The following is a 13,678-nucleotide window of genomic DNA, read 5'->3' on the forward strand; positions in this document are numbered from 1 at the left end:
TGCCCTTTTGTAGGGCTGCATGTTCTGCTCCATGGCTGACTCAGAAGGAAGAGTGGCATTTACTGAATCATCAGCACCATTTCCTTTAGCATCCTGTGCTGCTGCTGGAAGCATCCCATCCAGGCACACCAGGCAGGCCCCACCCTTCTAAAGCTCGCAAGATCTGATGAGATCATAGCAAGAAAGAGGTGACAATGCAGGCGTGTACGTGACTCCAAAAGAACACATTATGAACCCCATCACTCTCCACCCAGGTGAGAATTAGGAGCAACCATAGTCAAACCACGAGTACAAACAATGAAGCCAACCAGAGAGCTCAACCTGATTTAACTATGCCCTTGAGACACTGAGCAAAGCCACCACTCTTCCAGCCAAAGATGGAATGGCACTCTTGCAGGAACCAAAGCTGTTTGCCTCAACTGGTCCATAAGGATGGCTACTGGGTGATGTAAAAGGCATTTTCACAACCTCACCAGGAAGCCAGGCATGGCTTATGCACCAACGCCTGTATATTAAAAGGAAGATGATTTGGCACTCAAAATTAAATCTTAGTTTTCCATCAAAATGATGTACACCTCTAGCAACAAGACAGCACAAAAACCATCTCTTGCTGACCGAGTGACATTTTCTACTGTAGTTCTTTGCAGGCTATCTTAAGTATCATTAGTAAAAGCTTGAAAACAAGCAAAAAGCAGAAGCCATTCTCAGCAGCTCTTTAACAGCAAGTCTATGCACTTCCTCTCTCCACACAATTCTCTTCCCCCAGTGATATTCCAAAGTCATCAACTCAGAAGCAATCATTTCCAGGTTGTCAGACACAAGCATTCACAAAGAACATTGAGAATGACTAACCCAAGTCTCTGACAAATTCTCTGGCACATTAGGAAGGCAAGATGCTGACAGTGTTAGAGAAAGCTCTTTTTTATGTCTCAGTCAAGCACTATCCCCTCCTGCATGATTTGGGGAACCATTCTAGAGAGTCCCTACATTACATTTTGTTTTCAAAAACAGGGCCATAATAATTTTGCAAGAACTTCTGCAGCCTGTGGACATGGATAAAGAGCTATTTTACCATTTTGCCTGAAGAAAACAAGTCTTGAGACTTTGTTTCTAAAATGAAAGGATTAGGTTCTCTCACTTCTCCCCCCTTTTTTGCTTGTACTTGTTTTTCCAACTACATTTCAGCCTCTACATCCCAAAGGTAATCACTGCAGGCCACACATACAGGCCGAGGTCTAATGTACTAGCCCTTGCAAAACATTAGAAAGAAAGCAAGAAAGACTGCCATTATGAAGTCTGAACACTCAAAGAAAATTAAAACGCATTATCTCAGTGCCCCTCCTCCATTTTTTAATATACAAACATCTAAGTCACAAACATTCATTCCAATCCTACTTATACAACTTTAATTTTACTATATGCAACCTGACCGTGGAGTAATGTTCAGGTCCAATTATACTGCACCCTGTTAAAAGCTGGCTCAAGACAGAGAACAAACACACTGTGCCGTGAGGAAAACCCCTGCATACGTGCTGACAGTTTAGATGATGTTTAATCCCCAGCCTATTTCTGCAAAATTATCAGCCCACTACTGTTTTTTGCCCCCCTCCTCTTAAAACGAGTGCTGCAGCTCTACATGATACACTTGATGATTTCAAAGCCTGCTTTCCAGACTGCCTTCTCTTCGAATCAGTAAATTAACAGAAGATAGAGTAATTACTGGTTCACCTTGAAGCAAAGATCAGAAACACACTATAGCTCAGCCAGACCTGATTAGTATTGAATCTGGGGTTTATTATTAACTAAAACCCAAACTTTCTCCAGTGGTCAGTCAGGCTACATGCTGCATACCATAACACAGCTCAAGCAAATCCGTTGACTAACCCAATCAAGACCAAAAAACATTAGCATCCCTACTGTAAGAGTATCCCCATTCACCAGCTTAAAACACAACACTCAGCTACCCCACCAGAGCCAAGCTGGTGAAAACACAGTTCTTGAACTGAAAGATGAAATTAGCAGCTCATTTGTCAGCTACTCTCTCTTTAGTAAGTCTATCTGGCACAACTGCTCTGCATTCAACTGATGGTAAATGCTTTTGGAGTTGTGCATTAAGTCTGTCTGTTTTTCTCCAGCCCAAAAAACACCTCTGTCACACTTTTTATTTTCTTCAGGAGCAAAGCAAATGAGAAGTTAAAATACATGCAAGCTGATGTGAGAACATGCTTGTTACACTATGGGTAGACGGCAGCCAAGATAAAGTCAGCATTATAAAGAGAACCATAGACTTTAGGACAAAGGTTCAGGGCAAAATGTTTCACTGCCAACTCATGGGAAACAGCAGTCAGACCCAGAAAATCAGCTACTATTATCCTTGAAATTATAATACGGGACATATTCTGACCAGAATCTGAGACCCCTGCACTGCTACACACTAAAACAATTAAGTGCTTTCATTCTGCTATGCTGGAAGTGGAAATTCCCTGTATTAGAGCATGCTAACAAGATTGAGACCCACTTAGTATTTCACATCTCACTTCTATTTGCTCAGTAATGTAGCCATTTGCCCCTCTGGCCTTAACAATCTTTCAGCCTAAAGACAAATAGGCTATTTACTATGTTTTCAATGTATTTGTTTATTTTTATGCTGTAAGAATCCCTCCTAATCCTGTCACATTTACTCTAGAGCTTCCTTTGATTCGATGCCCACCGAAATACCAGGTGGAATAAAGGTCACCAACACTAATAAACTTCCCTGAAGCCAGACCACATGGTGTACCGGTGGACAGCTGTGAAACAGCACTGCCCTGAGACTAGGGAAGCCCCTAAGTGAGAACATTGTAAATAAACCTTAGAGTCAGGTGCTAGACAACAGAATCCCACAAACACAGCTGTCTGTATACTGCCCATTCCTCATTTAAAGATGTCCATTTACACCTAATGGCTTTTAACTCCTTTCACGCTAAAAAATCCAAGACAAGCTGTAAGTCTGTCAACTGGGCAGCTACTCAGCAAGCTATTAATAAACTACTATAGGAACATCTTGATTAGTTTACAAAGTCTCTGTGCTTCACCTCAAGCTCTAAAGTCAAATGACCACAGAGATCTGGGGATTTTCTTGATATTCTGCAGCACCTTGTTTGGTGGAGCTTGGCCCAGCAGGAGAAAAACACGGATATAAATAACCACAGCTTAACTGATACAACTATCTCCTTTCACTTGTTTAGATCAATATTGCTATCAGCTGGTGCCACTTACACTACACCTATGAAGTGAGCATCCTGATGAATGTTTTGTTCCACCTTTAACCATAAATCACCTGACTCTTCTGCAGGGCAGCTACACACCTCATGAATTCATGCAAATGCAAGAGCCTGGAGAAAGGATGCAGCAGGAAAAGATGGCAATCCTTAGCTGACTTTGTCATTTCTAGGGGCATCTGCTAGACCAGCTCACCATTGCATGGCACTGGAGCTCATGCTCAAATGTTTTATGTGTCAGTCCAAGCAAGTGGACTGCTCTGATTCCCAGTTTTCTAAGTTTTTCATGGTCTGGAGAGATACCAGAAAACATACATAGAGGAACAATGGCAGAGGCAAGAAACAACTGCTGAGGGAGAAAAAGGCTAAACAATCAAAGAAACATAAATTACATCTTATCACTTTCCAGGCAGCTGCTTGTCTCCCCTTTGTCCTCCCTGCATTTGGGTTTACATACCTGGTTCCTCCTGCCAATCCGATTTGGTGCAGGAGACTTTGAGGGGGATTTGACATTTTGAGAATTCCCGCCGTTTTCAGCAATCTTCCCCACATTCATCACTGCTGACATCATGGCGTCAATGGAGGACAAGTCTGCTCCGTCCAAACTGTTTGGTGAACTTGGTGATACCTTATAGCTGTTTAAGCTTTCCAGCTGCTTCTCTGGAATTAGAAACAAAAACACGCATTGGAGTTCCTAGGCCATCTTAAAAAAAACCCCACCCCAAACATCCCACAGTACTTTCAGCTGCCTGTAACTCACATCACACTCTGCTGGGTCATCATGGAGCACAGGCAACAGGCCATAATAACTGGAGTTCTTGTAACAGGACATGCTTCTCATATTGGAATGCATAGGACAAAGTGTACGTTTTTCTCATAGAACATTCCCATTTTCTTCATTTCCTACCTTAATTCAATATGGAGCTTATAGAGTGATTTACTTTACATTCTCTTTCTGTGACATGGTATTTGTGGTACCTTGTGATCACCATGAACTAGTAGAGCAGTACTGATAAAAGCACACTCTGGCAAGCACAATCATTTAAGCAGGCATGAGTTTTAAACAGGACTGCACAACTAAGGCATTAGTAACACAGTGTAGGGTATTGGGTTCTCTTTTAAGCATGGTTTAAGCCAAGTCTGTATACAGAATAAGCTAAGTAGAAAAATCCAACCAAAATAAAACCCTGTATTCCCCCTGTTGCCTCTTTACTGCCAGTGATGGCACATATGTGATTTTGGTATACCAAGCCATGGTAGTCCATGGAGAATATGTGTTACATACATGACTAACGTCACAGCTAAAGCTGTCGAGGTTCAAACTTCTCCACCACATGCTGTAAGTAGCAGGGATGCTCCTATCTCAGATACCAAACTCAAAATATACCTAAAATCTCATCTGTGGCTTCTTAACATACAGACATGTTAAACACACAGAAGAGACTTTCTGTTTTCCTCTTTCCAAGTTTGAAAAGGAAGATGCTTTCAAATTTAACACTCCTCTCCCCCTCAAGAAGTCTCCCTAACAGGAACACCCTGCAAGTCTACTGCTCTGTCACCTCTGGTGGAAAGTGCAGAATCTTAATGTGTGTTGTGAGAAAGTCACTGCAACAGAAGAGTATGTGAGGGTGAACAAGGAGGAACACGTTTGTCTGTGAACATTTGATCCCTGCATAATACTGTCTTTGGAACATAAGTTTGAGGATTATAAACAGGTGGTTTTTTGAGGCTAAGTTATGTGGTGCCAAGTTACTGTGAGCCAAGAAAATCTTAGTTTGGAAGCCTGCAGTGCTGGTTGAGAATTTATGTGCCCATGCTTCTGTTCAACCTATTTTCTATTTTTCAGATAGATAAAAGTTAGGGATGGGAAAAGAAATGTATGCACCAGTGCTTCTGCTCAATGTATCCTACACTCGTCACACAATAAGGTGTATGGATGGGTGAGAAATGTTTCTACATTCTTCATCAAAGCCCTAATTTATAGAGTCACAGAGCTAGTTGAACCAATTACCTTCATCTTTCTCCCCTGATTGACTGTGGCTCTCTTCTGGGTTGCTGGTCTCCTCACTTCGTGTAGTATGTACAGGTGCATCCGGCTCTTCAGCCTCTTCTTCAGCAGCACCCTCTAGCACTACATGAGGGAGAAGGAAAAAAGAGAAAGGAGTAAGCTTTTATGGAAGTCATTTAAGGAAAGTAAGACCACAGCCCTTTATTTTGGGGGCTCCCCTGACTACCAGATGGGTCTGATGACAGGAGCACACCAGCAGTGCCAGTGCAGCCAAGTGCCAATTCTTATGAGTGCCCAGGAACTGGGCTGCGAGATGCTGCTGCTTCTGCCAGCAGCAAAACCAGGGTAAACAAAGAAACCCCTACCAGCTTGGTCTGCAGCATTAAGCCAGCAAAAAACAGAGGAAGAGAGAGCAAGCTAGCCTATCACTGACACTAGTAACATTTGATTAAGAAGTTGGAAAAATATTCTGCACCTAGAGAATTTAGGTGATTCAACATCATATATGCACTGCTCCCTCCCCTCTTCTCTTCTTGGAAGATTAACATTTACTCCAATACATGAATTCATGGTGGCCACCTTCTTCCTTCTAGCAGTGGTGAAATTACTACAGAGGTTTCTGGGACCATTTGGCACATTCCTCACATCCACTGCCCAAGGTTCCCACATGAGTTGAAGACATAAGTAACCATTGTATGTACCAACAGAATTCCTCCACACCCCTTTCTGAAACCACAAACTTATCATGCTATCATTGGGGTTTAAGGAAGGGTGCCTGTTCTCTCTGGAGAATGACAGGGCAGTTAAACATCATTTTTAGAAGTGATGGGGAATGACTAACACATAAGAAACAGGAGCTCTCTGGCCACAGCACTCATGGCTATAGACTGGAAAAGGTTATTTGTAATATGGAAAACTACTGATATGTTTTTAACAGAGAAAAACAGCTTTATAACCTTACAAGCAAAATGTTTATTTCATTATAAAAACAAACACACTGAGGACATTTCATCATCTCAGATTTACAAATCAAAACCAGTAAGCTCAATACAGGTGTTGGTTGTTTGGTTTTTTGTATCAAGAGAACAGAGACAATTGCCTTCAAATCACAGTTAACAGGGTTTCTTCCTTTATAAAAAATTACATTCTCAAGGATAACATGCAGATCAGTCATGCAAGACATCTTCAAATGCTGTTGGAACAGCATTTGAAAACTATATATGACTATGTAACCCCAACTGCCAACAATTTGGAGCACCCAAGAATAGGCAGGCAAAAAGAAAGCGCCCACCTTGTGTCACATGGTTCCTCATTTCACACCATGCCAGACAAAGCAGTGGATTCAACCTTCCTACATTTAGCTGCTGACCTTCTAAGGAGTGGCTCACAGATGATCTGGCACAGCAAGCCACTGACTGCAGTCTAGAGACAAAACCTGGGACCTGACTAAGCCCAGGCAGTGTAAGGCTCAGGAAGACATCAACCTCTTACAAACACTGCTTTCCATCTGCACCTTCAAAACCAGAAAAGCAGACTAACCTGAACAATTCAAAATAACTTTTCCCTAATTACTTTTGTACTTTTAAAAAAATACTAGTGAACCCCGTGACACAGGGATTTCCTGCTCCAAAGTGAGGCCAGGCATCCATCCTTCTGTGTTTTCTCCAGTAATTATGGGAGCCATTTATTTGTTTGGCTTTATTTTAACTGTTGTAACTACTCTAACTTTACTGTTATTTTATTTGCTTTTAAAAAAGATCCATCTCATTCAAGAGCAATATAATTATTTCTTTCCCCCCTGCACCCATCTTATTTTAATCACTTACATGGTAGCTTACTTATGAATAGAGTAAGCAACAGAATTATTTTCAAGACTGGCCTAGATCTACAAGTGCTTGCTCTATCTGCTTAGCACTACTAAAAATAAGGACCAGTTCAAACTATTCGGAGGTATTTCTGTAAAAAAAGTGATTTAGTCCTTAAAAAAAAACCCTAAACAAATAAAATACACAATTCCTTCCAAAATACACATATTCATTCCTCTTTCAGTCAATACCTAGCACATTAATGTCACCACTAATACATCCTGGAAAAAAAAATCTATTGTGTAACTGGGAAGACTCTTGTGTTTGCCAAGGTAACTTTAAGACAGTTAGTAGCTTCCCACAGAACTACAGTCAGAATTCCTAGTGTTGCTTTTAGCAACACCGAAAATGGGAAATGCACAGAGAGAGCCTGCAGAACAGGCAGGAATATACACACATTAAAAAAACCCTACCTACTGTTTCAGAAAAACCTGCCAACTTGCTCTCTGGTTTTTTTTTTTTCAGGAGGAAAACTATGTATTATACTATTGCACCCTTTCATAGTTTCTATGAGCCAACAGTCATTTTTCTTCTCTGAATCCAAATATCCTCCTCCAAATGCAAGCAAATATATGTAGCCAGAGATGTTGTCCTTATAACTATTTTCTGCACATTAAAAATTTCCAATTTTGGAAGCAGTCTAGAGATCACAAGTAAACTGCTGCTGCATGCTTTTATTTACCTATGTATGTTCCACTCTCTTGCATGAAACAAAAATGCTCCACTGAAACAAAGACAACTGCATGAGCAGCACACACCAATTTCAGAAGCATAACTTTCTATTTGCAATAGGATATAGAAACAATAAGAACGCTGGGCCAAATCACTCCTTCCTGTGGGAAAACCCGTGGCAGAGCGCCTTTAGGCAGGAACATACTGAGAGATTTCTCTTGCAGCCTTGTTGTTTTTTTTTTTTTTTTTTTTTCCTTTGGGCTGGTTGATGGGGTTTTTTTTTTCCCCTCTTTAAAAAAATGCATCCCTGAGGATGGTGAAGTGTTGGGATTTTCTTCCACAGCACCTATGAAACTCAGGGATTCAGACAGGCAGCAACCAGCACAGATGCCCTATGCCATACTGTCTGCAGGACTGTAAACACTCCCAGCTCACACCAAATGCCCCAGCGTGGAGGTTGTGCTGACAGAGCCTCCTTCCTCCCTCTCCCCAAAAGAAAACAAAGACCTCCAGGAAAAAGGATAAACAGGAAATAAGCTGAGAAACAGTGCAGCCTCAGGTTGCATTCACCATTGGACCAAAGCCTCTAGGAAACAGGGAAGTGTTCACAAGCATTCAAGTCATCTTCTACTTTGAAGAAACCCCCCAGTGTCACATTCATCCTGTGTGAAAAGGAGGAAAAGCAGACAGCAAGTGACTAAGCAAGAGCACTGACAAATGGTAGGGGGGACCGGACCAAACAAGACAATGCAGCCCTCTCTGCCTGGCCACACCAAGAGACCTGTCTTTTCTGCAGGAACGTGCTCCTTCCACTTGATGAGGTTCCTGACAACATGAAACTGGGACAACTTCCATCCCACAGAGAGCCCTGAGGGGCCTATAGTTCCTGCTTCTGATAGAGGTCCACCCCTGATGCCCGACATCCCACATAACCAGCTAATGGGAGAGACACTGCAAAAGCAGAGCTTACAGAAAAAAAAAATAAAAAAGAAAAATACAACCCCCTTGTTGCTTCCCATTCAGTCTGTACAGGAAGACACTTGCTAGACCTATTTCCTCCTTTGGGCTAAAGTGTGACTCCACTGTATGTTAAAGCTGAGCCCATCAACAGTTACTCTCCTCACTTTGCTTATGTGTATTTATTTGGGGTTTTTTATTTGTTTGTTTAAAAATCACTCTGAACAGCTACGACTGTTTCTCCTTCTGGCGAAGAGCATCGTGGATGAAGCAAAAAGGAGAAGGAAGCCACAGGAGAAGGAAGAAGAAAGGAGAAAAAATGATGAGTCTTCAGAGTCACAGTCACTTGACTTGCAACTGAGACGCAGCTACACAAGCACAGAGAAGCACGTCCCAGCCCCTGGGAGCTGGTACAAGTTCCAGACTGCTCCACTGTCTTTGCACATGAGCTCTCCCTTTGGAATAGATAGGAAGAAATGCACAATACAGGCAAGAAGGGGGAAAACCTGGTACACATAGCACAAAGCTGCTTATTGTTCTGCCTTCCGAAAAAAAATCCACATTAATGTTAAAAGTAGAAGCCATGCACTAATTGGGCCAGGGAAAGATTAACACTCTTGGCCAAATAGTTTTATTGGTTTCATTAAACATACTGTAGTATTTAGTACAGAACACAGTGGGGGAGAAGAAATAGGGAAAAGACATGACAGGTTCAGGAATGTGCACACCCCCCCCCCCCACACCACTCCCCCCCTTTCCAAACCACTTTTTCCCATGAGGTCCAAACAGGAATCCTGAGCCTTCTCCATCATTTCCATCTTAGCAACACTAGTAGCTTAGTCAAGGCTTTCCCACTGCTTTTTTTCTAAGTGGCACGAAAAAACCCCAAGGATCATTTAAATGAAGGCCAGACCTGCTAGTATACAAATTTAGACAAGACCAGAACTTCAAAGAGAGATATCGCATTTGAATAAACAAAGTTTACTGTTTATCCTTGAGATTATAATACCTAAGAATCGCTACACTGCGCTGCAAACTGCTTCTGATGCACTGGTCTCCTACTGAGCTTCTGGGCAGAGGAGTGGACAGAGCACAAGGCAATGTTCCCAAGCACAAATGGTCACTCCCACCCTAAAAGAGATGTGGACTATCACCTGCACTACCTTTTGAACATAACTTTCCATCAAAGCTGGCAGGAAGGAAAAAGGGTGAAAAGGCATCGTGTGGGAAGAAAAAAGGGTTAACACTATTCAAAGCACTGCCTCAAGGCAAAGGAAAACCAAATGAACAAAGTTTTCCCAACTGACCTTTTTTAATACCAACTCTGCCCTTGCTACTGAAGTGTTGGTGCTGACTCCGCACCACAGCAGTAGAAAATTACACTGGGAGTGTCACCACTGCTAAAGCACCAGTACAGAGCAGCCCACGGGGAAAGGAAGACAAACATAGGAAGAAATAGAGTGGCATGGAAGTATCTGGTGGCTGCTCTTTCACTGAACAGTAAAAACTAAGAATGCTACCCCAAAGCTTTTGAACTTGCATCTGTAAGTAACATCTTCTTCTACAAAAAAACAAAACTAAACAAAACAAAACCAAGCACAAGAACAACAACCAAAAAGAGTAACATCTATTGAAGAGTACACTCTGAGTACCAAAGAAGACAGACTCTTCTTCTATGAACTCTCTGAGCTATTAGTGAAACAATAATTTTAGCTGTGTTAGTACAGGTATAATACTTTGCATCTTGAAATAACCCTGCGAGTCTACAACATCCATGTCTAACTTGTACACAGACACACACACACACCCAGGCATGGAATAAACAAGTGAACCACATGCTCATGGACATGCCTTAAAACTGAGTTACGGAGATCTTCTGGTGGGAGTGGGACGGGGGAAGAAGTGCTAAACAAGAACAAGATGATCCCTGTATTTCCAGACTATTTTGCATGCTTTTACTATAACATCTAACAGGGTAAATTTTAAATATTCAAACATATTTACTCCTCCTGTTTTATTTCCTTGCAGGAATGATGGGATACATGTGTGCATTTAGTTTTTATGTAGGTTTTAAAAATCCCTTTTTGGTGACTTATGGACTAGTAATGCTCCTCAGGACTTTGGCTCAGATGACCAGAAGCTTCTCTCCATAAAGCATACCAAAATTTGAACTTAGCTAACGCCTTTAGTGAACAACTCTGAATCACCATGATACTCTGGCATTACATTGGTGCAATACACTGAAAAAAAGGAAGTTGTACTAATATAACAATGAGACTATACAGACAAAGCAGGGGTTTCCTGGGTGAAATTCACCTTTATGGTCCAACCGGTTTACAGCAATGCACACAGGTACTGGGCAGCCTCAATACAGAAGGAATTCACGCCCATCCTCTTGGCCCTGTGCTCCATTTGCTAACTTGGAGAGGGAAGCCATGTTTGCACCTTTCGCAAGCGCTGTGTGCTGTGGGAACAGCCCTTATGCAGGAGCCTGTGGTCATGCTCGGCCAGAAAAGAGAACTCAGGCAAAAGCTGCTCCGGCACCAAGACCGAAAGCGAAACCTGGCAGCCCCTTGGCTCCCAACAGGAAAGCCCAGCACATTTGGTAATCACCTCAGAGTTTGATCTGAGCCTACACTGCCCTTTCTGGGAACAGCAGTGCCACACAGAACACACAACACTGCAAGAACTGCAATAACATATGGCTGCATTTAGGATCAGTAGCTGCTGATGAATTTTGAGACTTTTCTAACAGCTTTGCATTCTTTCCCCTGACCAAAGATGTATCTGTGAGCTGCTCCTCATCTCCTCATACAAGTTTGTATCAGCCTGTTGGCGAGTACCTGGCCCTATAGGAAGCCTTTGTCACAAAACTGCAGTTAGCTTCAAGAGCTTGCTCAAGCACAAAGGATACTGAGATTTGAAGACAGCTTAACAAACCTGGGACCATCAAAACCACATTCAAGGCAACAAAATAAAGTCAGGGCAACAGGAGAGTAAAACAAGTGGCTCTAAGCAGACATCCATCCATTCCTTTCCATGTTGACAACTGCAAACACTCCACCATCCTCATCCTTGCCTGCCTGCACAGCTGTGAGGCCAATGGGAAGGGAGTCTGGCTTCCCCCAGTCACTGGAAATCACGGCAACGCAGGGGAAACACAGAACAAGACAGGCCTTGGGCTTTACCCAGCACATCCCCTCCCCTGCACCCTCCCCACTGGCTGAGGAAGGACACAAAAGCAATACTGTCTGTCCTTATAAGCTCTGCTTTGCATGTGTTCAGGGAGTGGGGACAGCTGTGTGGACGGCTTGCAGAGTTCCAGGAAGTCGATGTGTTTCTTGGCTTTAACTCCAGTTTATTTGCCTTAGATGAAGTGGCGACCCGAGAAAGTCCCTTCACTTCTCCCCTGGGCTGGCACTGTCTGCAGCAGGGCAGCACTCCTTGGGACATGGCCCGGGGCCTCTCCCCACACTATCAATCTTCCCCAGTCCGGTTGCTGCATCTCTCACTCGGGCCAGCACTGGCTTACATCCCACTGGGCAAGGGGACAGCCTTGGAATACGGTGTGGGAGAGGGTGGGAGTTCAGAGCAGAGCCAGAGACTGGAGGGAATGGGCCCTGAAGATGGGATGGAAGTACCTGGCAAAGGCAGGACAGGTCAGGCAAGTGGCATCACACTGCCTGCCAAAATTACTACCCACATACCCCAAAGGAGCCTATGATGAGGCAAGAGAGCAGAGGGGCAGGGGGAAACTGAAGCAAGGATCAGTGGGCAACCCCACTATGCACATCTCCATGCCCAACATGCCGAAGAAAGGCATATGCACCTGTCTGAGGGGAGCCCCAGCAATCCTGGGGAAGCACAGCCCTGGGAAACAAAACCTCATCTCCTGCTGCTGCTGCCATCTCAGACAAGCAAGAGGGGATGAAGGATTGCAAAATGAGGAAACAATCAAAATGTAGCTTTGTGTGTTTGTTGCTTGGGGTTTTTTTTCGTTTTCACATTGCCCTGACAAACCCATTTGACTCAAAACTCTGGAGGGGACATGGGGACAGCTATAGGTTAATGTCCCATCACCTGTGTGCCTAAGCAAGTACTGTGCTGAGGGAATGAGATACTTGTCTGAGATTCCAACGAGTGAGCTAGATGGAAAACATTACTGAGTACCAGAGAAGAAAAGAGACCTCCCCTTTAAACCCTCCAAGTTACAGCACCCCTCAGCTCTGGCTGAGGAGAGGCTGCAGGCATGCAGGGCGGGCGAAGCAGGACGCCGGGCTCAGCTGGGTAGCTGTGACGGAGATGCTGACATCCCCGACAATATATGGCCAGTCTAAACCACGGGATATCTTGTCCTTTTAAGGTGGGCCAAGAGCAAGCATCTGTGCAGCAGCAGCAGCACAGCCCCAGCCTGCCATCAATAGCCCCTGGTGTCACTGAAAAAACAGGGGCTCCTGTGCCATACCAACTGGCTGTACAGATGCCTGGGCACCCACCCCGAGAGGAGACAATCCGTCTGGTTGTTCCTCTGCACAGCATCACGGAAACAAGGAGGCACATTAGTAACAAGAGGAAGAAAGCCACAAAACCATGCGGCCGGGCTGCTCCCTGGCAATTGGTGCCTGCAGCTGTTGGGGAGGGAGGGAGGGAGGGAGGGAAGGAGGGAGGGCCTGTCCCTGTCCCCATCTCTGTCCCTCACCCTGATGGCCAGCAGCTCAGCCAAGGGCAGCTTCGGAGCCAGCACTCGAGGTGAAGGTTTAAAGACAATCTCTGGAGGAAGAAACATTCCATCTCCTCACAGTTGCTCTTCACATGTAGCCAGAGCTGCGTGTGTGTGCAGGATGGGTTCGGCAGGGATTACAGAGGCAGGATGAATCACACCGAGGAAGATACAGAAAATCTCCTGTGCTAGTGCC

General features: G+C 43.9%; 1 protein-coding gene across 5 annotated transcripts in view; it reads right to left on the reverse strand.

Annotated features, from left to right (window-relative positions):
* The window catches only part of RREB1 (ras responsive element binding protein 1), a 122,058-nt gene that overhangs the window by 59,894 nt on the left and 48,486 nt on the right, over nucleotides 1–13,678 (reverse strand). For all 5 annotated transcript variants that reach the window (XM_083867679.1, XM_083867681.1, XM_083867680.1 and 2 more), the window contains 2 exons: nucleotides 5,272–5,391; nucleotides 3,718–3,920 (listed from right to left, as the gene is read on the reverse strand). In XM_083867679.1, coding sequence (XP_083723805.1) covers nucleotides 3,718–3,920; nucleotides 5,272–5,391 — 323 coding nt within the window. The remainder of the gene's footprint in view (nucleotides 1–3,717; nucleotides 3,921–5,271; nucleotides 5,392–13,678) is intronic.

This window comes from Zosterops lateralis (assembly GCF_965231275.1).
Source record: "Zosterops lateralis genome assembly, chromosome: 1".
In the NCBI taxonomy this organism is placed as follows: Eukaryota; Metazoa; Chordata; class Aves; order Passeriformes; family Zosteropidae; genus Zosterops; species Zosterops lateralis.